The 21,875-nt window shown below is 42.9% G+C and overlaps 1 protein-coding gene across 4 annotated transcripts in view; it reads left to right on the top strand.

The window, feature by feature from the left end:
- The window catches only part of SLC37A3 (solute carrier family 37 member 3), a 25,092-nt gene extending 3,217 nt beyond the window's left edge, over positions 1 to 21,875 (top strand). For all 4 annotated transcript variants that reach the window (XM_065038428.1, XM_065038400.1, XM_065038417.1 and 1 more), the window contains exons 2-15: positions 751 to 919; positions 1,891 to 2,005; positions 4,425 to 4,517; positions 5,024 to 5,107; positions 6,261 to 6,406; positions 7,027 to 7,123; positions 8,237 to 8,321; positions 9,370 to 9,551; positions 12,087 to 12,228; positions 13,478 to 13,579; positions 15,492 to 15,539; positions 16,514 to 16,665; positions 18,353 to 18,418; positions 19,258 to 21,875. In XM_065038428.1, the coding sequence (XP_064894500.1) occupies positions 819 to 919; positions 1,891 to 2,005; positions 4,425 to 4,517; positions 5,024 to 5,107; positions 6,261 to 6,406; positions 7,027 to 7,123; positions 8,237 to 8,321; positions 9,370 to 9,551; positions 12,087 to 12,228; positions 13,478 to 13,579; positions 15,492 to 15,539; positions 16,514 to 16,665; positions 18,353 to 18,418; positions 19,258 to 19,350 (1,506 nt within the window). In that variant the 5' untranslated portion in view covers positions 751 to 818 and the 3' untranslated portion in view covers positions 19,351 to 21,875. The remainder of the gene's footprint in view (positions 1 to 750; positions 920 to 1,890; positions 2,006 to 4,424; positions 4,518 to 5,023; positions 5,108 to 6,260; positions 6,407 to 7,026; positions 7,124 to 8,236; positions 8,322 to 9,369; positions 9,552 to 12,086; positions 12,229 to 13,477; positions 13,580 to 15,491; positions 15,540 to 16,513; positions 16,666 to 18,352; positions 18,419 to 19,257) is intronic.

Below are 21,875 nucleotides of genomic sequence, written 5' to 3'. Positions count from 1 at the left end.
AGTGGAGTTGTTTCCTCAGTACTGGTAGTACCTGGTACCTAGAAGTTTAGGCAGATGTCACCCATGCCCTGCAGGTGGGGACAGGAGAGTATGACTTGTCACATGCCGTACTAGTGCGTTGGTGGCAGATGGAGCTATGATGTAGGGCTTGAGAATGAATAGGCATGTCGTCCAGCTGTTGGATTTCAGCACAGTTGCTTTTTCCAGCTGTGTAAGTCCACTCTTGGGAATATTTTTTTAACAACATCTTAGAGGCAGTTAGATCCAAAACCGTTCCCCACCAGTAGACAAATGCTGATTCCCTCAACTTATTTAACAGTCTACAGCCAGGCAGGTAGCAGTGGCAAGTTAACTTATTTGTGACCACTCTGTAGTGCACTGTGTATGTAAAAGGTGCAGAATGGTCTTTAATGTGGGAACACTGGAAATTGGTAGATCCTGGGGGAAATCCTTCAGTGATGGGCACTGAAGTGGCATCTGCTGGGGAGGGGAATAAAAAAGGTGGATTGGAGGATAACCACCAGGCTACTGGGAGAATGAAAGTAAAAAGACACTATTGGGCATAGAAGGTGTCAAGAAATGTACAGGTGATGAGATGGATAGAGATGTGAAACAAATTGGGAAGGAATGGCATAGAGTTGTTCCTGATGAATTCCAGCTGTTTGGGGAACACACCTTATTGTATACTTGTGTTTTAATTAAATATGTTTTCTTCTTTCTTCCCCTCCCACCTTCTGTTTAAATGAGAAGAAAAATGACCTAAGCACAATCCAGCCTTTGGGGCTGAGGGCAGGAGCAGGGGTAGGACTGCCAGGAGGATGGCTTTGCCTGGAAGCTTACGAAGGCAGCCTGCAAACAGAGGCCTTGTGTCCCATTGCACCCACCATCATATTGTTGTGTTCCTGCTGACCTTCTTCAGGTAGGTTGAGTATATCTCTGCACAGAGAGGTGTTCATGTCACTGAATTTGGGGAGCGAGGGCGTGTCCAAAGAAGGAGAATGAAAGTAGGGCAATAGTCTTAACCTTTGGCTGTGAGCCTTGAAAACAAACTTAAAAACTAGTAGTACTAGCCCATCTCGGAGTCATTCAGGGGCGGAGGTAAGTGTGCTCTGCCCTTGGGGGATCCAACCACAAACAGGGCTTGTGCCAAAGGTGAAGCTGACTGTGCCAAGCTGGCAGTGGTCTGTTGCAGAAGGATGAATGTGGGTGGGTGTGGGGAGGAACTAGCTGAAAGAAGGAAGGAAGCAAACCCTGATGCTCAGAACTCATTTAATGCTTATTCTGACTGATGGAACACGCTGCCAGTGCTTCTGGGGTCCTCTTCGCTCCTGAAAGTACTATTTGCAGAGGGTGGACAGGCCTCTAGAACAGTGAGGTCACTGCTTCAGATCTGAATGTCTGATGGATTTGTTTGTTGAAAGCTCGTCTGTTACACAACTGACAACAGCTCGTATACCATACTGCCTCTCCTTACAAACTTTGTCTCACTGATATCCTTTGGTCTTCACAACAATGCTGCCACTGATACCTAATCTGTCTCTGGAAGAGCTCTTGTAACAATGGTTAGCCAGATGAGTGCGTCTTCTCTTTTTATTGTGGTTGGATTTTATTTTTTTTTTCCTGAGGTACTTAATTGCTTTTGCACAGTCACTTCCTCTTTTGAAAATAAAAGAGGAAATCCTTTCCAATCAAGACCCAATTTCACAACTCCCCGCTGAAGTCAGCGTGTCTACCCATTATTTGGGATATTTTGACTGCTATCTCCAAAACTACCAGTCCTCTGCTGTATTGCCTACTTAGACAGCATGTATGTGTATTTTGAGTCCCACCCTTTCCTGCTTGACCTCTAGAGAAGATTTGGCCAACCTGTTCTTGTGTGTTTTCTGGCAGTTATTCCCTGCTCCATGCTTCCAGGAAGACATTCAGTAATGTCAAAGTCAGCATTTCCAACCAGTGGACCCCCTCCTGCCTGAACAGCACGGCCCCTGAACTCTGGCCGTATGAGGTAAGGACACAAGGGACAGGCAAGTGCAAAGACAGACTGGTGACTTCCAGTATGCTGAGCTTGTAGTGCTGAAGAGGACCCTTTAAGTGTCCATCAGGAACACTTTTCAGAATGTGAGTGGAAACTTCTGGATCATCAGGCAATGGTGGAATCTTTCCTAGTGGACCTCAAAGAGAAAATTCTCAAGATGTGACAGTGTTCCAATGGAAATGGGGACCCCAGGAATCTCTGTAGTAGCCAGCAGCAAGGAGGTGGAGAAAGAGGGGGAAAGGGGGACCCTATCACTAAAGTGTCAGAGGCGATAAATGGGCTTCCTGACATCTCTGTAAAACCCTGGCTGTAGCTTTCTCTCTGCTGCTGCTGCCACCCTGTTAAAAAGGTAGCCAAAGTAGGAGAGAAGAAAGCTATCTGGAAGTTCTAGCTGCTTATTTTAAATTTACGCCAAAGAATGATATTTTATATTGCATCTAAAGGATCTGATTTCCAAAAATGCTGAACATCCTTGTCTGTAAAATCCTAACTTCAGTGAAAGCAGTGGGAGTTGTCAGTGTTTGCTTGCAGAAAAAGTTGTATGCAGCTTGCACCTCACAAATACAGATGCAAGAACTACCTTCTGGCTCCTACCTGTAGTACTTTTAGGGGTGTGCTTGTTTTTAGCAGTGGCTTGCCCCAATACTCTTGAAAAGTGGAAGGAATTGAGAAATTGAGAGCTTGGTCACAGACCATAAGATCTCTTAGATCAGGGAGTTCCAAGTCAGTTGCTTGGGTGTTGGTCTGCATTAGAAATTATCAATTATTTGAACGTTTGACTGAGGGATGATGAATGCTGACTTTTTGTGATAAGTTAAAACACTGAATTGCACCTGAAAGGGGTTCAGGGTTTTATAGTATGGCAAAAAGGAGTGAGCATCTGAGGATGTTGAAATGAACTACAAGGTGTTTATATTTAGTTGCTTAACTGTCATTCAAAGAACTAGTGTTTGCTGGATGTTGAGGTGCATGTGTCTGATTAAAAAAGGGTCAAAGTGGGCCTTTTGGTATCAGTTTAGGTTACATCAGTTAACAGTAAAGTGTGTTTTGTGTAATTGCTAGAACAGATTAAGGACGTGAACAGGGAAGTCATGTACTATCAGTTTTGAACTTCGATGTATCTTCTGACTACAGTTGCTCTTTATTGTTATACTTAAAATTATTTAAGTATAACAAATTGGTTTGCAGTTGTTTGTGAGTAGGCCCTCATATGATTTTATTAGGACAACTTAGATCTATCCTGTTCAGCCTTTAAAGATTTGTGAGTCCTCTGGAGGTTGTTTAATGGATTTAAGCCTAATAACAAAAGATTTGATTCTCTTATCTTTCTAAGACTCTTAATAGCTTGTGGACCTCTGGGTTAAAAATTGAAAGCTATTTGTGCAAGTAGGTATTGGTGGCCTCAAGTGGCAAAAATGCTTTTTCAAGGGCTTTATTAGTTTTCTTGGACACATGAGACTTAAGCAGAAGCTGGTAGTAGAAGTTGGTAGGCCTTACCTATGTAACATCTTTTAAACTAAATGAATGTGTAGTTAGTATTGTCTGTACATCATGTTCTGTTGGAGAGGCAGAGTCAAGCTAAAACTGATGATATTTGAGTTTGGCACATCCATAGGTCAGGTTTGGATTTGGTTTATTTGTTTGTTTTCTAATGGGGGCACAGTGGAGAGGGAAGAAAACTTTGTCCTGATTAACTTTATTCAGTCTTTAAGTCATCCTCAGAGCTTGCTATTTTCAGCTAACGTCACTAATCTTAGTTAGGGAACAACTGAGACTTTGTCTCCTTTTTGATTTTATTGAAATGCGGGGTAAACACAAAAAAACCCAACATTAGTGGCTGGAGTTCATAGTAAATAATTTCCAACCAGTCGGTTTCTTCCCCTTGTTCCTTTTGTGTTCTTTCTTTTCTGTTTGTGGTCTGTCATTTCTTATTATGATTGCTGACACAAATACTTTAAGGGAATTATTCATTTAGTGAAGACAGCAAGATAAGTACAGAAGAGACACTGCACATAAAACAGAATATGCCTTTATTGTATTATTCATTAAGATGCTCATCAGTGTTTCTGTGTAAGAAGCTGTCTAACCGCTGCATACTTGTTAGAAATAGGGTTTATTTTGCCAGTCATTTGTCTTGATCCAGGTGGAACGAGCATTTCTCACTTCTGATTTGCTAGGTTGCCCTTTAGAAGTGACACAAAGTGGCAGTGGACTTTTTTTCTGCAGTAGATAATGCCAGAATTGTTCTTCATTCAATAATTGAAGTGCTAGAGTAATGGGAGGTTACTGGGCCAGATGCTGTTCTGCTTTGGAGTTGGGGTTTTTATAAAAAAATAGTAGAACAAGTTGTACCTCTTCCTGTTTAGCTGTCAGAATTTTCTCTCTGTAGCTCTGGAACAGCAGTCATTTATTTCCAAATGCAGAAGAAGCAACTCTCTTCCTGGGGACATTGGACACTATCTTTTTGTTTTCCTATGCTGTGGTAAGTAAAACTAACCCTAAGCTACTTAGCTTTGGTTGAATCTTATTGTCATAATCACACCCACGTTCAGAGGGGATGAACAGGATCTTCCTCTTGGACTTGCCTAGCACAAATGCAGATAAAAAGCTTAGTTCAGGAGCAGATTTTTTTTCCTCTGATATCTGTTAGTTCTGCCTGTGCCTGTCCCCCATGTAAAGATGCTTTTTAACAAATACAAAAGAAATACTACCAGTTCAGAATTTTTATGCCCCTATCACCAGTGTGTGGGAGGACTAGTTCTAGCTCTCCAAGAGTTCTCAACTGAGCTTTTTTTAAATAAGAATTTAATGAACAACTCAATTCAATGAGCAGGGTTTCTTTGGTGGCGGAAGAAGTGGTTAGAATCAAACTGTAAATTTGTATAACAGCAACATTTGGGTCAGCTTGACCCTTCTACATATTTTTAATTCTTGCAAATAACAGATGCAGATCTTGTGGCTTTATTTAATGCTGTGTTTTGTTCTCAGGGTCTCTTTGTCAGTGGCATAGTTGGGGACCGCCTGAATTTACGTTGGGTTTTGTCTTTTGGCATGTGTTCCTCTGCCCTAGTGGTAAGTTAGAACATATTAGTGTGCTTTAGAAATCTCTCTCTTAGGATTTCTGGATAGAGGTTTACTTTAGGAGGGAGGAGGCTCTGTAGCTGTACCTCAGAGATCTCAAAGTCTGTGTGTAAAACTTTGTCCTAGTTGCACTCACCGCATTGTCTCAAGCACAGAGCTATGCTAGATGACTCACCTCTTCCTGAAATATCTATTTATGGATTCTGTGTCAGAAGGAAATTCCTAAGTTTGAGGTACTGTCTAGAGACTTGATGAAAAGCCTTTGTACAAGATTGGTGTATTTGGACTTTTTGAGACTGTTTTGTATTATAACTGTTCTCTCAGCCCATGTATGTTGTCATCGAGGCTTCTTAAAGGACATGTTAACAATACTAAGCACTCATTTACTTATTTTGTAATTGCTGGAAAAGCATGTATCAAAAAAGACTGTTCACTTAAAACAAAAGCTTTCTTCAGATTCAAGCCACTGCAGATAAGTGTGACTGAGATTTATCTCGTTGTGGTTTTCTGGTTATTAAACTAGTGGTAAAATGTGTGGAGTGCTTTTGATTTACCCCGTGGCTACAAACCTCACTATGGCCTATTGCGTTCTGCAAACACATGACCACAAACATGCATCAAGCACAGTGTACCACAAAATGTGTTTATTTTGGCTAGTTTGGGTTGAGGCTCTTAGTAATTTGAAACCTGGCTCTAGTATTTATGTTAAATTTTGCTAAGATAAATGACTAGTGAGGGTTTTGTGTTTGCATGGAGCCTTGTGGATTTGGATGCCAGTACAACAGCAAATCAAGAGGCTACTGTATCCTTGGCGTTGTTATGGAAAGTATTTGTCTCCTCCTCTCCTGTTAAAACTGTGCTGTTTACAAAGCTGAAAATCATTTGGAGTGGAAGTGCCTTTACAGCACGTTTGTCCCTCCTGTTGTTTGGGCTCTGGAGTTGTGCTGCGGTGCCTCAGCAGAGGGTGCTATTAGCTCTGAGCTGTTTTTTAAACAATGCCAGGTCTGCCTCTGGCCTGGCCCCTGTGGGGGACCTTCCTTTCAATTGTTAGCTCTTTTTTCGCACCCCACTCCTGCCTGGCTTTCAGCAGTAGCCTCAGGGTTTCTCCTCTGTCTTGATTTTGTTCTTTTTCCCTCCTGTCTAGGTATTCTTCTTTGGCACACTTACAGAATGGTTACATTTCTACAACAAGTGGTTCTACTGCTGTCTCTGGGTTGTGAATGGCTTGCTGCAGTCCACTGGTTGGCCCTGTGTGGTCGCTGTCATGGGCAACTGGTTTGGAAAAGCTGGGTAAGTTGAGTTTTCTTCCATGACTTGCATATCTGACCTGCTCTGTGGCAGATTGACCTGAAAGTCTCAAACAAAAAAGGCCAACTGTTAGATCAGAACTGAAGTTATATGGGATGATTAATACCTTACTTGTTACTATTATATATATATTTTTTTTTTCTGGAGTCACTGAACAGTTTGTGAACACAGTTGTGTGTGTTAAAAGCACAGGTTCAAACTTTAAAAGTCCCGTAGTGCAGAGTAGCAGAATTCAAATTTTTGTGCTGCTGTTTCTGTCTACTTATCACTGAAGAGACTGAATACAAACTGACATATCATATGTTTAACGCTTATCGCTTGGGGGTATTGCAGATGCGCTCTAGCCATAGCTTGTAACCATGGTGTTGCTACCTCACCTCTGCTGTAACACAGGTGTTTCAGGATAGAACATCCCTCACTTATCTATTTGGTACCCCAAGTTATTCTATGTTTTGTTTTAAGCGACCTTGGAGTCTCTTTGAAGTGGACTGGGAGAATGCCGTAGCTTTATTAAAGTTTGCTCTACTGTTATATCTTTGTTTCGCTCCTAATGTCATCTCTCCCCCTCACTGGCTTCTTCAAATTTTCTTCCCCTTCTGCAGGAGAGGTTTTGTGTTTGGACTCTGGAGTGCTTGTGCTTCTGTGGGAAATATCCTTGGGGCATTCCTTGCCTCCTGTGTTCTCAAATATGGCTATGAGGTAGGTATTGCTGTCTGGCTTCTAGCTAGGACTGCATGTCTGATTAGGTTATGTGAGACTAGCTTCTTATCCTGTCTCTGAGAGATAACAGGCTCACAGCGTGCAGTTTCATCGTCCTGGATTCTGTGGTAAGAAGCAGTAGGCAGAATAGAAAGGATATTCCTTTTCTGACCCTTCCAAGTTGGCAGAAATGAGCCTGAGACTTCTCTGTAAATGGGACTGATGTTATCAAAAAGCCCTAGTGTCATAGTATACAATCTTCTGATTTGGGTGCCTTGAAGTGCTCTTCAGAGTCATCCATCACAGGTTCTCACTTAACTGAAGTAGCTGCTGCTGAACAGCCGTGAGGCTCTGAAAGTCATGGAGGTGTAGCTTCTCTAACTGGGAAGAGGCCAGGCACGTGCTACGTTGCTGTCATGTGGCATGCATGCAGTTGAATAGAGGGAATTTAAGTGAACCAGCATGTCTTGCAACTTGTGACCTGTGAGGGCAGGCTAACAGAGCTGAGCTTGTTACCCTGGAGATGAGGAGGCTTATGGTACCAAACAGCAGCCTTCTGAAACATGTGAGAGGATTGCTGACAAATCAGAGCCAGACTCTTTCCTGGGTTGCACAACGAGAGAGCTAAAAAGTAGTGGGTATAAAGTGAAGCAGGGACAGTTCCAACTGGATGTTTGGAAAACTATTTCATTATGAAGTTAGTTAAGCATTGGAATGGGGGGACAGAGCCTGGAGGATCTGTCTTGGGAGTGTTTCAGGTCCTGATTGAACAAATCCATGAGCAGCCTGGTCTGAATTTGGTGTTTGGCCCTTCTTTGAGCATTCCTTTCCAATACAGCTTGGTCTGTGGTCATGTTGGGTTAGTTCCTTCCTCATCACTGTCGCCTCAGTACGCTAGAACAGCTCTTTCAATGTGGTCTTTCAGCCTAGATAGAACAGAGTCTGTTCAGGAGATGCAGAGACCACTTGTTTCCAAGTTTTATGGATGTTGGTCTGGATTGTTGTAGCTGTGTTTACTCTCTGACAGGGTTGGAATGTAAAGAAACCCTTGTTAGTCAGGGAAGCCTATGTGACCAAAAGTGTTTTAAAAAATAACCTTTTATTTATCTTCAGTATGCTTTCTTGGTGACTGCTTCAGTACAGTTTGCTGGTGGAGTCATTGTCTTCTTTGGGCTCCTGACGTCACCAAAGGAAGTGGGTAAGTAGAAGAGGGCTGTAGCATTTCAGTCCCTTCATGGAGAGCAGATCTGCAGCATTGTACTAAAAGGCCTCAGGGCCTCTCTGAAATGGTGTTGCACTTCAGTGTATTTAGGGGAGAAAATGCTTTTGTTGCCAAGATCAGACTAAATGCTGTCATGCATCATGTGTATAGGATCTGGATATTTTTAAAAGCAAAATAAACCAGCCTGGCTCTAACATCTCCATTAGGATGTGCCTAATTATCAGTCTTCCTTAGTCATTGATCTGGAAAAATCAGGGTTTTTGTTTTTGTTTTTTGTTTTTTTTTCAAGAAACAGTAGGGAAACTGGTAACTAGCTATTGTAGGAGAAGACTATTGGAAGCTGTAACTGTGCAGTGGGAAAGTGCTTTTCATCTGCAGGTCTCCAGCAGCTGGTTAAATAGCTCTCAGCTTGGATATGGTCCTTCTCTGAGAAGGTGATGGGCAAACCAAAGTGTAACAGGAAAACAAAAGAACTCTGGTGCTTTGACAGGGCCATGGAGGAGGTTTCCCAGGTGCCTGCAAAGGCTATAAAGTTGGTAGCACTAAAGATACCATAAAGGGTGCTTGTAAGAGCACACGGCAGCCCAGAAAGCGCAGTGCAGTTCCTAGGCCTCCTGTTCCAGTGGGGGCATTGACAGGTGGCCGCTGTCACGCAGCCTCCGCACTCAAGGGCGGTGGTACCCAGGAGCCAGGTCCCAGGATCCCAAGCACCAAATAAGGGGGGAAATTGCACTAATTTGTTGTGTCTTCCAACTAATGGCCAGACACTCAGAACAGAGAAAGCGGACGCCAGGATCAGACAGAATACTTTCAAGAGCACTAGAAGACAAAGGGTAGAAACTGGCGACACTGCAGAGCACCATCTAGAAGAGTTTCTAAGCCAAAGGAGGATGGAGGTATGGGAGAGCAAGGGAACTGCTAGAAGGGAGAATTGCTTAAAAGAAGTTAGCATAGCTTTAGAGTGGGGAGAGGGTGAACAGGCTGCCGTCTATTGTTCCTGTTGCATATCCCTTGTATAACTTAGGCCTTCCGGAGCTTGGAGCAGATGAAGATGGTGGTGTGGAGGAAGATGCCAACAGACCTTTAATGGGCGATGACGATGCAGACGATGATGACCGGAATTACTCTATTCAAGCAGCTGACACTGACAACCAGCCAAAGGCCATTGGCTTTTTCCAGGCGTGTTGCCTTCCAGGTGTGGTGCTGGTGAGTACTGCTACATGCAGATCTTGAGTGGGACCCAACTTCTTATGTTGTTAAACAGAAAACTGACTTTTTATGTTGTTAGCATTTGTTGACATCATTGTTAATATGTTGATCCTGTGTTGTAGTTGACGACATTTGACTTCTTATGCTGTTAAAACATTGGGGTTGAGACTGTTATTCTTGTGCGCACGGATTTTAATACCGAGTACGTGGCTGCATGTTGCTCTTCCCATTGGACCCCTCCTTCATTTAGTACATGTAATGAGCCAACTAAAGGCAGCAGAGATTCTGCCCTTTTTGCTGCTGAATTTAGAAGGGAAGCTGTGAGCAAAGGCGGCTGTAGGATGCTTTCTTGGGAAGGTAGCTGCACTACCCTGAGGAATGGGATTTTCACTGCTAGCTGAGCATCACACAACTCTGTGGCACTGATATTTGTTGGTGTTTTTTTTAATTGCCTTAAGACAGAGAGCTGGCCTGAGAAGCCTTAATCAGCATGATGTAATGTGGCAAAGTAGATGTTGGGTTTTTTTATAAACAACTGGAAACAAGGCCTGGTGATGCAGTTTCCACATATCCTCATCCTGTGCCTTGTGTGAGAACTTGTACTTCTGTGTCAGCAGTATTGCTTAATTCATGGATTTGGTTCAGCTGAAAAATTAAAACTACTGCCATTAAAAACCAATGTTAATGTTCTGTGTCAGTGGGCTGTGTGCTCCCTGGATACTAGAACCAGTGAAAGGAAGTGGACAGGGTGGGTGACTCAGTAATACAGTGCAAACTGTCTGGATTTGATCATGAAGCAGAACTACTGAATGGACGGTGTTGTCAGATACCCTTAATGGGCAAAGCAGTTGGTTGTGATTAAAGCAACACAAAATCTAGAAGGGGATGGGTGGATTGTCAGTGTTTAGAGTGCTGGACAACCTCAGTTCTGTTGCTATCCCTCAACCAAGGTCTTAATAAAAGAAAGCTTACCCATCTTGAGTTCTTTTCCAGGATGGCTAAATGCCATAGAAAGTATGGCACAGTTTTGGTAGTGTTAAGAATGGGTTGATGTACAAAACACTTTTAGGCAAATTTTGCTAGTGATGGCAGCTGCCTCATTGTTGTGTGACTTTTTTTTATTGGCCAGAGCATTCGCAGGTCCTGTGCGAGTCATGTTGCTGTTTCTGTACTTGGGATTTTGAGGACGTGTTCTGTGCGTTAACCCAGCAACGTGAACACCTGAGTTTTATCTGATGTCAGATCAGCGCCCAGCAAAACCAGGACGCTATGTCAGATCAGTGAGACTGAATACCGAGAGAACTTCCAAAGCCTTGTCAAGATTCTACAAAGACTTTTATTTGACACTTTTTTTCTGTAGTTCCTCTCTCCTCCTGCTGAGTGGTATAGTGGAAGAGTTTTAGTACAGACAGTTTTCCCCTGAGCCTCTAGAAATTCAGTGTTTAATCAGTCAGACAGTCTGGTAGACAGTTTCTAAGCCTGTTGTAATAAAGATCGCTTCGTGCAGTGCACTTTTCATACCCAGAGCAAGAGAACTCTACCACACATCCCTGTGTCTTATGTGCATGGTGGAGATTAGTTTGTGTCCTCTAAGAGTGGAAAAGCATTAATAATACAGCTAAAAAGGATGTATCTCTTAAAGTAATATGAATTCAGGAGAGATGATTTTGTGAAGTTTAATATGTGAAAAGATCTGCTTTTTGAAATTCAAAGACAAGTGTGTGCATGCACAAATACATAGTCTCAAAAGCTGTGATTTTAACAGGTTTTTTTTCCCACCTTCATCCTTGTTTACCTCTTCAAATATGGGTTACTTAAACTGCTGTGTCAGTGTTTATCAGGAGGCCTTACTGAAACGGTGTGACTTCTCCTGCTGCATGCTGGGCCAGTGATCCCAGAGAACAAACGTTCACCACGCTCGTGAAAGCTCTAAAGAAGGAGACCTCCTGTTAGCTAAGGAGAACGTGAGTCCAGCAGCCAAAAGCAGGAGGTTGTTTCAGCTGTTGAGTCTGGAGGCACGTGCTTAGCATTAGCCAAACCTTTCATCTTGTGTCCTGGAGGCTATGAGCAAAGCTTTCTCTTCGGGTGCAGTAAGCAGATGAGCCATCTGAACAGCAAAGGATAGTACAGAGGAGCTACTTCACATAACTTTTCTCAGCGTGATGCACAAGTGACTAAATCTCAAGCTTTTTTCATGTCATGTGGTTGGCTCTACTCTTCAGAAAGTGAATTAAATTTCCTTCATTTTTTTTGAAGCATGGTGTCATTTCCTCTCAAGATTACACTGAAAGTGTTTTAACCCATTGCGTTCAGTGAAAGTAACTTTGACAGTGACTTTTTTTTAAACATATTTATTCCTGGCTTCTCTTTGATGTTCAGCATTAAGCTTTCATAGTGCTGCCTTCTCATGTGAAATGCAGAGACACTTCCCTCTGAAAGCTTTAGCAGGTTACAGAGCTTTATGGGAAGAAGCAGAAATGCTGTTGGCATTTCTCAAGTGCTAACTGCTTGCTGGCCCTCTCTTTGTTCCAGTACTCTTTGTCCTATGCCTGCTTGAAACTGGTGAATTACTCATTCTTCTTCTGGCTGCCCTTCTACCTCAGCAACAACTTTGGGTGGAAAGAAGCAGAAGCTGACCAGCTCTCCATCTGGTATGATGTGGGAGGAATCATAGGTGAGTGAGCAAGTGAATGACATCTTCCTGCAGTTGCCCTGCTGGCGTTCAAAAATGAAAGGCAGTGAATGCAACTCGGAGAAGTGGTGTTCAGTGAGATCTTGCTGTTTACTGAATAAATGAAAAGGCAAGTTATGTATGTAGCTGTTTGGCTGTTTGTTTTGTTTCATTTTTCCAAAACACACAGAATATGGGAGCCACCAAAAGAGATTACATAAAATTTGAAGGGCACTATTTTATTCTTGGACATTACCACCAGCAAGTATTTTTCTTCACTCGCTAGGACTTCTTGAAAAGTGGCACGTACAAAATGGTGACCCTGCTGCTTGCTGTTTCCTTTCTGATGGGTACCCTTGAGGGAGAGTTTGCGTCTGGATTTACTGGGTTCTGTGCTGTCCCTTCTGTCCTGTCTTTTTAAGAACAGTCTCAGCACAGATCTCAGCAGAGCAGACGCAACTGTGTTACTTTCAGAAATGAAATGTAATTGCACTTGTTTCTGCTGGCTGCAAAATATGACCCTGTTCCCTCCAGAATAAAGAACATATTGTATATGTGTTTAGGCTTCCACTCTCCTGTGCTCAGTTTCTTGCTTCATTACCTTGTCCAGTTAGCTTTCCTAGAATAGACATCCTTGTTTTGGTCTGTTCGGGGTCAGTTTTTCTGCCTCTGTGGACTTTTCTATATCAGGCTTTCTGAAGTGCTCTAGTTTTAACCAGCAGAGCAGTTCCACAGCAATGATACATACGGTGATTTTTATCAACTATCAGCGTTTGTTGCAGTAAGTTGCACCTACCCTAAGTAGGTGAGACAGCAGGGAGTGGGAGACCCCGTGTGCTAATACTTCCCCAGTGAAAAACAATTGTTTTTTCCCTGCACTTTCTGTTCAAGAAAATAGTCACAACATTAAGCTTGCCTACATCCAGAGTTGTGTTGATCCTAGAGCTGTAATGGTCCTATAGGGGAAGGAACATGAAAGCAGGAGCATGGGCTAGTTGTGTGCCAGAAATAAAAAAAAAAGGTAGTAATAAATTCCTGGGAAAGCAGTATGGGTAGTTTTCCCTGCTCTGTCTGAGCCACTTAAGTTTACTGTTGTCTCTGTGTCTGGGGCAGTAAGGACAAGAGACTTAGTTTTCAGGATTTTATAGAGCAAGCATATTGATGAGAAGGCAAGAGGCCACTGCACTCCCTGAAATGAGCTTTGTTCAAGTTGTTAATATCCTGAGCTTGACGATGATGTATATTTTTGCAGGTGGGACTATCCAGGGCTTGATTTCTGATGTGCTACAGAAGAGAGCCCCAGTGCTAGCAGTTAGCCTGCTCTTTGCTGTAGGCTCTCTTTTTGGATACAGCCGTGAGTATGCTTCTGCTGGGCCGTGGTAAGAGGTTCTTTGAGTGTTTCTTAGAGAGAACCAGGGCACAGCCTGTTCTGTTTTCTGGTCTTGAAACTGCTTCTGGATCAGGATGGTGCCTTTTGGTCTTTTTTTGCCTGAAATGTGGCACTGCACAGAAATAAATCTGTTCTCTGGTTAACGAGCTGCAAAATAATTTGCTGAGTGATTTGGTTTCCCTGTAGTGGTGAGTTATGGTACTGATCCCTCTACAGTTTCAGTGGGATTTTTGGTATTGTCATCGGATCAACACCATAACTGGCGGAGCAGGAAATCTCAGGTGCATCTCTATAGTTAGAGAAAGGAGAATTTGGGGACAAATCTGTGCTGGAATATGTATATACACCACAAAGGGGCAGAAGTTCTTAGACTTCCCCATTTATGCTTCTGTAAGTGTTGAAATTGAAGAGTTTCTGCCTCTTTTATAATAGGTGTAGTTCTCTGTGATTGGTTATTGGAAAGAGTCTGTCAGGAAAATTGAGTAGAAGACAACGGGCAGATCTCATTTCTATGAAGCTCTTCTAAGGGTAACAGTTTTGTGCCTTCAGACATGGTGCCGTGTGGTACCAGAGTGATTTAACTCACTGGGATGTCATTCCACTTCTCTGTGTCTTCCTCTCAAATGGGTTGGTGGTACAGACTGGCTTTTATAGAGCACTTAAAGATCTGTGGACAGAAATTGCTGCCAGAGCTGGACATGGGCATTGAAGTGTGCCTTTGAGAAGCATGCTGGCTTACTTGGACGCTCTCGAAGTAAGGTCAAGAAGGTGTAGTCATTAAATAGCAAGGATTGGATTTGGTGGAGTTTTGTAGGCTGTTGTGCTAACTCACTACTTTCAAAAGTGAGTTGGAAGCAAATATAAAATTACTGCTGACCAAGTTTGAAGCTTGTCCTAAACAGCAGAACAGCCAGAGGTCACAGTGTTTTGTGCTTAACTCTGTTCCGCCAAATACAGAAGGCTCAAGCAGGCGATACAAAGTTGCTGCAGTGTGATAATTCCATCAGCCAAACCAAGAAGCCTTGTCGGGCTCATAGTGAATTTTGTGTAAGAGTAATAATGGCCTGAGAATATGTGAAGAGGGCTGCAACTTGCCTTATGTGTGGTAGCTTGACCATGTGTGAGCCTTAAGTTGAAGGAACGATTAAGAAGAATTCAGGTGATGCCGGGCAGTGAGGTATTGGGGGAAACAGTGACTGAAAAGCACAGAGAGACTGTAGTGGAAAACCAGCTGCGTGCACACAGGACGATGCTCTTCCTGGAAAGGCAAGCGGAACCCACAGATAACCAAGCATGGCCTTGTAAGGAGGAATGAGGATATGAGGTTTTTGCATGTTTTATTTTGTTGTGCAGCATTGTTTAGGCAGTTGCTGAATTACTACCTCCAGATCTAATCTCTTTATTTAAAAAAAAAAAATTAAAAATTGGAAAATTCAGAACGAGTGGAAGGGTGATCCAAGTGCTGAATACCTTATGGTGGGAGAGACTGAGTTGAGTCTAAGTTTCCCAGAGAGACACAGGGAGGATTCTCTTACTATTTAAATGGACTTTCAAGGAGAGTAAATGCAAGCTCTGGGTCACAGAAAGAAGCATAACAAGGGCTGGAACTCAGAGCCGGGCAAACCTGGTATCAAAATAGGGGACAATATCATAATGGCAAAGGTGACGTTTCTGCTGTAAAGTGCTGTGGGGAAACTTCTGTGTCTATAGTCTCTAAATGCCTTTGCAGTAAGACTGTAGAAGTCTCTAGTCAAATAAAACTTGTTGTTGTCACTATGTAGCTAATTGAACAGGCAGTTCAAGCTGGATGTTTGCATGCTTGTTTATGATTTAAATAAGTGGCTTTCTGTACACTCATCTGGTCTTTCTCTTGCAGGTTCTCCAAACAGCAAACCTATCAATGCTGTGATCATGGCAATTACAGGTATCGTACCAAGTGCCACTGTTACGCTAGTAGACATGTATATACATTGCAGAAAAATGAGTAGCACCAGCCTCAGGTGGTGGTAATGCGTTTGTGTGTGCTGCCATCTCTGCTGGTTTGGCAGAAATAGTAGAAGCTGGGGCCCAATTTCTGTTACTTTTGGAATACAGTTGTAGGAAAACTGCCTTACAGTGGGGGAGGTATAGAACATAAACTGTATAGAATAATAACTTGGACCTAAAGGGGTCTGCCTGGGCTCAGTATGATGAGAATGGATTTATGCCAACATACCTGACAGTGATCAGGTATCTGGGGAGGTGTATATATGGCAAAGTCATGAGTTGCAGCTCAGATTTGAGGGTGTTTGTCTGTCAGAACCCCAAATGCACTGGGTAATATGAAAGGCCACAAGCTTTGTGTGCTACCAGACATACTCTGCTGTCTTATGGAATTAAGATTAGCCTGCATGAATAGAGCCTTTCTTTTCAAACATGCCTACTTCAGAACTCTCTGTCCTGTTGCATTTTTTTCCCCCTTCCATCTTCTTCCCCAGTCCTTGGAGACTGAGGTAGTAGCACGGGGACATACTACTCTCAAGCAGAAATGTATCTAAATCTGCTTCTTGTTGAGGGTTTGTATATGCATGCTGTTCAAAAGTAGCTTTCTGTATTCAGTTTGGGGTGTCCTGACTCTTCTTGCGGAGTGTGTGATAGCTAATTACCTCATTTTTGCTGTTGGATGGAGATGTGCTTGTTGACAGTTTCTGTGCGTGTGCTCCAGGTACATGATGTGTGCCGTGGCCATGTGCTTCAGCTGTGAGGGTACACTGCTACCTACGATTAGACTGTGATCACTACCCCTAGACTTAATCCTCTTCCTGAGCTTTGCTTGCTAGAAAACCTATGTTGTTGAAGATGTTCTGTTGAGAATCTATCCTCATGTTTGTTTTGCACCTGTTTTCTTGGCGCTTCCAGGGTTTTTCATCGGAGGCCCTTCTAACATGATCAGTTCTGCAATATCTGCTGACCTGGGGCGCCAGGACGTGGTGAAAGGCAGCAGCGAGGCTCTGGCAACAGTCACGGGAATTGTGGATGGAACTGGCAGTATTGGTGCTGCAGTGGGCCAGGTGAGGCTACCAAAGGAAAACAGAGGTCTGGGGAAGGAGGCAAAAAGTCTGTTGTGGTTAGAGATGTTAGCTCAGTTCCTTAATCTGAAGTTGCATTGAGAAAGAGGTGTTTTTTAAAAAAATGTATTTATTTATGGAACAGCCAAAGGAATGTGTGTTTTAGGCTTCTAGTGGAAGAAATCTTAAAAAAAAACTAACTAAATAGTGCTAATATGGCATTTTCATAATTCAGTTGAATTATAAAGACTTTCATGAACTCCCAAAAGTAAGCAAAGGTCAGCTTCACAAAGAGTGAAAATAACATATTTTGGATATTTGTTTGGGATTTTTGTTCAAAGGTAATAGCAAAACCATTACTTACAGAAATGTTTACCTGTATAACTGAGTGAAATTAGAATACCCATTATAAATGTTACAGTGTTTACGAAGTAATTTAAAATTTGCTCTCATTTGTGGTCCCCCTTTTTATCTGTGGATGTCTCTTACACCTTGTAAATCCAGCCCCACTTGCTTTGATAGCCCTTACAGTATGTTGCCAGAGGTCTGAGGACTAGACTGTTGCAGAAAAGGAAGCTGACAGTGTGCCCACTGGGGACATTCTTTCTTCTCAAACACAAGCATTAACTATGTGGAAGAACACAGTGGTGCTTTGGGGAGGGGAGGATTTAGTAGAAAGATTGGAGCCAGTTCTATTCCAGGCATCCTATAGTGCTGGTAAAATACCAAGGGTGCAGGCAAGGAATACAAGTTTCTTTTCTGGAAAGGGAGTTGAGTTTGTACTTGACATTGAGTGCCTGATAAATACGATCATTCAGTTTCTATTTCATAGGCAAGACGCTGCTTAGCTCCATAAAAACGGAAAATTATAAGCGCTTTGTGGACATCTTAAAATGCACTGTTACACTCGATGTTCTTCTTGCATTGTCTACAGTGTTTCTGTCTTCCCACACACATACCATTCAAACTTACATCATCATAGAAACTGAGTCTTTAGTTCTGAAAAATTCCACCTGCTTCCCATTCTAACATTACATTTATTTCAACAGAGACAACCATGATGTCATTCTGGGGGTGTGAATACCAGCAAGTGCACAATGAACATGTTAGAAATTCAGATTTGTACTAATACACCCAGTGGTGAAAAAGAAAGGCCTTTGTACAGCATCTGAATATAAATCTGCTAATAGAGAATACGTTTTCTTTTGTAGCCTGTGTAGCCCTGTTGAACCAGAACAGACTGTAGTCTCAAGTGTCTTGCCTATGATGAAGGGTTAAGTAGTCAGTGGTTGCACAGCTCTTGAAAATGCGTCCTGTGTAATTTATAAGCCATTCTAGAGCTTTTAGTTCTTCTGAGAGTACTTAGATCCACTTATGTCACAGTGTTCTGTGCAAAAACCTCGTATTCAGCGGAGTCAATTTGTCAGCCTTTGGAAACGGTAGTTCAGTTCTGTCTTTATGCTGCCGTGAGTTACTGTAAAGCTTCAGGATGGTATCTCTGCTGTGCTGAGACTGTGAGTTTCACACAGAAAAGCTGCTGTCCTGAGTCATCTCTTCTGACAGGAGAAGATCAGCTGGAAGGTTTTGTGATCATCCCTGTATGGAGTGTTAACAGCCCACAAATTCTAGAAAATGAAAAAGTCGTGCTTATCTTTCCAGTTGGAATAATTTTTTCCCCTTTTCTTTTTAGTATCTGGTGTCTTTGATCCAGGAGAACCTGGGATGGATGTGGGTTTTCTATTTCTTTATTCTAATGGTAAGAAATTACCTTTTAAAAAATTCTTTGTTTAAGTTCAATTTGCAATAGAAAGTTTTTGTGAGAACCTGAAAGTTGTGATGTAGATGTGCAATCTGTTTCTGCAAGAGCTGCGAACTCTGATGCCATTCTCAAAGTGGTCTATGGTGTTACCTTAGAGTGTCTAAATCAACTGGGTTCATTTTGGATTCTTTAAATTGGATCCTTTAAAGTCACATTGCCCACTAGGAACTGAGATTGTGGCAGAGGCACAAAAACACCTGCATTAAAACACCCATGTCCCTTTCCTAAAGCTATTGCCACCCAACTAACTTCCAAGGCTGGACTTCTTCCTCCTTCATCTCCATGATACATTCAGGGGGCTTGAAGTTAAGCTGCTTGTTTGTTATCCCTTGAAGGTTAGTGGAAGGAGTGATAAGGATCTTGAAATTAAAATGGAAATGCTTTGCCCTGGTATAGCACGGGGGGAGAAGACCTCAGCATTGTCACAGTGGTGAATGCTGTACAATTAACCCGATCTTTCCTGCTGGAAGTGCCAGGAATTGTCTCTGCATCTCTGCTGACAAGGGAAAAGGCCACTTTGGTTAACCAGCAGAGGTGGTCGGGAGGAAGGCTGTTGAGGAGGTGAAGAGCTTGTCTTCTTTATTAAAAGAAGATCATGACAGCTGAAGTAGCATGAGCTTCCCTGCAAGCTCAGTCCCTCCATCTGCTGTGCCACTTAGTCATCACTTCTCTTAGCCTATGTTTTTCTGGGGAGGCCTCAGACGCACATTGGAGACGGGATGGCTGCCACTACGGCTGCTCTGTGCTAATTGTCCCGGATATGCTTCTTTTTGCAGACGAGTTCAACAATCCTGTTCATTTCGCCATTAATAGTGAGGGAGATCAGATTGCTTCTGCACGAGCGGCGCCTGCGGATGCTGGCTGAGTGACTTCTGCCTGCCCCTGGAAGGACTGTTGTATGGACCTGACAGCTGGAACACTAATCAGAACTCTGAGAGTCTTGTTTCTTACATCCTCCAGGTTTGGACTAATTCAAAATGACTCTGCAAGACTTGATTGACCTGCCTTTGCAAGCTCAATAGTGAAGTACCAAATACCCATCCTGAGGCCACCCGCATCACTGAGCTGCTGACCTAAGCTAGACAATCCATGGGACTGGCAGATTTTCCCAGCCTACCAAACTCTTCCATGTCAGCAGTCACAGCAGCGTCTCCTGTTGGGTGGTCTCTCTGCTATACCCTTTCTTATTTATTTCTGGATGTCCTGACTGAAGGTCAAGTGTTTTAAAGCTGACGGTGGAGAGGCAGTGTTGCAATGAATTCCGATGCTCTCTTGTGCCAGTGAAATCATACAGTGCATTTCATGGGTAGTCTGAATTTAGGATCACTTTAGCTTTTAGAAAGGGCAAAAGTAATTATTTGGAATTTACGCTGTCCAGTTGTTTAAAAAAGGCTGTTGCTAAATTTCTGCACAGAGGGACCTCTGCTATCCCCAGCTATTAACGGTTACATATTCCAGTAGATTCGCATGGAGACGTTACCTCCATATTTGTTTTTAGCATTTTTTAATAATAATAATAATAATTATAATATTACAAATCTCTGGAAAATGAGATTTCAGTTTTTAAATATTTAAGCAGACAAATAGTGTGCAATACTTTTACTGTGATCTCTAAGAATAAGCCTTACTAGATCCTTTGTGTTTAAAGGATCCTTAGATGGCTTTAGGGATCAGTAATGGGACACAAATCCTTTCACTACTGCTTTGTTATTGGAACTCTGATCAATGCTGACCAAAATGGGACTGTCAGGTGACCCTCTGAAGGACACAGGTGTCACTGATTTCGTACTCATTGGGCAATTGCTCATCTCCAGCAAAGGAGAACCAGAATGGAATTAAAGGAATTTAAGGGACTTGGCTACTCTCGGCCATGGGTTTCCAGGTGGGGACTGGAGGGTGCTCATGACATCCCCCTGTGCCTCTGCCTGCCACCTCCACCTCTCATGTTTGGTGTTAATGGGATTGTCGAGTAACTTCTCGACAGATTGTTTTCTGCTTATGCCTTGGGATGCTGCATTGTAATAGGTGTGTGTTAACCAGCAGAACTTGTGATCAAACACTCCATCTAACTAGTCAGTGATGCCTGGGCTAGGGTGAGGGGCAGGAAAGTTCTTGGAGCTGAAAATTTGAAACCTTTTAAAAGGGAAAAGTTGCCTTTTTAAAATGCACAGTGATTTTTTTTTTTTTTTTTTAATTATGAATGTCAGTTTTTAGTCGTGTTGATTGTAATGGGTGGAACCTTATTAGTGCCTTATGGTTTTACTGTATTGGACAGTTGCTTGGTGATTGCTGCTTCTGCAGTGACAGCTCCGTGCGCAGCTTTGCTTACTGTGAAACTCTGTTGCTCCGTTTTATACTTTTGAGAGTCTCTTTCTTTCTTGGTGGAGGAATTCTTGCATTTTTGCTAACCCCTGAAAAATTTCTGTGCTTGGGAAAATGATGCCATTAAGCTGATGAGGGACCTGAACCCTGTTCTTGTCTCTTCTCATTCCCATTCCAATTTTTGCCTGTATAATTAGAGCAGGAGACGGAGAATCTATCATCCTGTTCTCAGAATTATGCCCTGGGGTTAGTGTTCACCTCCCAAGCTACTCATTAGCTCCTGTACAAATAGAATCAAAACTCCCTGAAATTTAGTTCTAAAATTGGTGGCGGCACCGTTTGCCCCAGCCACGGCGTCTGGGAATCTCGTGGTTTCAGATTCCAACCTGGATGAGCTTTTTGGACGGCCAGGCCGGGTGCTAGATAAGCTTCTGATGAAAGGTGGGGTGGGAAAGGGACACGGCCAGGGCTTGGGGGGGAGGAGAGGCAGGGCCCCTGTAACAAATGGTTTCCTGTAAACAGTTCTGTCCCCTCTGGAGAAGTGTCAGAGGTGGTGTGAGTGCTGCAAGCACAAGCTGCCCAGCAGCTCGGCTGTGCTATGAGGCCACCCTCAATTAGCTCAGTGTGCCTGTGGCTTCAGGGGGTTGTTGTTGTTGTTGTTGTTGTTGTCATTGTCCTGGATTTTTGGTTCTGTGAATTTCCTCAAGGTGCTCAGATGGAGAAAGGTTTTAATCTGATCTCACATGAATAAACTTCTTTTGACTTGATCTGGGCTAATTCTGCCATGTGCTTTATTCTACTCTTCTCAGCACGGTTCTGCTGAGCCTGCTTATTTCTTCCTTATTGTAGGCCTGGCTCTAACAGCTGCATTTCTCTTAACTGCTGTGAAGACTTGAGCCCTGACTAACCCTGAAACCAAACCCTCACCCCAGCCCAAAAGGGGACCGTATCCCACACGCTGCGGTTTGGCACTCTTTCCTGATGTCTCACGAGAAGCTTTGTGAGAGTCTCCTAACAGAGGTGCCCAGAATGATGTAATTAATGGTTTTAAATAAAGAAGCCAGAACATGTA

Source organism: Columba livia, chromosome 1 (assembly GCF_036013475.1).
Source record: "Columba livia isolate bColLiv1 breed racing homer chromosome 1, bColLiv1.pat.W.v2, whole genome shotgun sequence".
Lineage (NCBI taxonomy): Eukaryota > Metazoa > Chordata > Aves > Columbiformes > Columbidae > Columba > Columba livia.
This window is presented reverse-complemented; position numbering and strand designations above follow the sequence as displayed.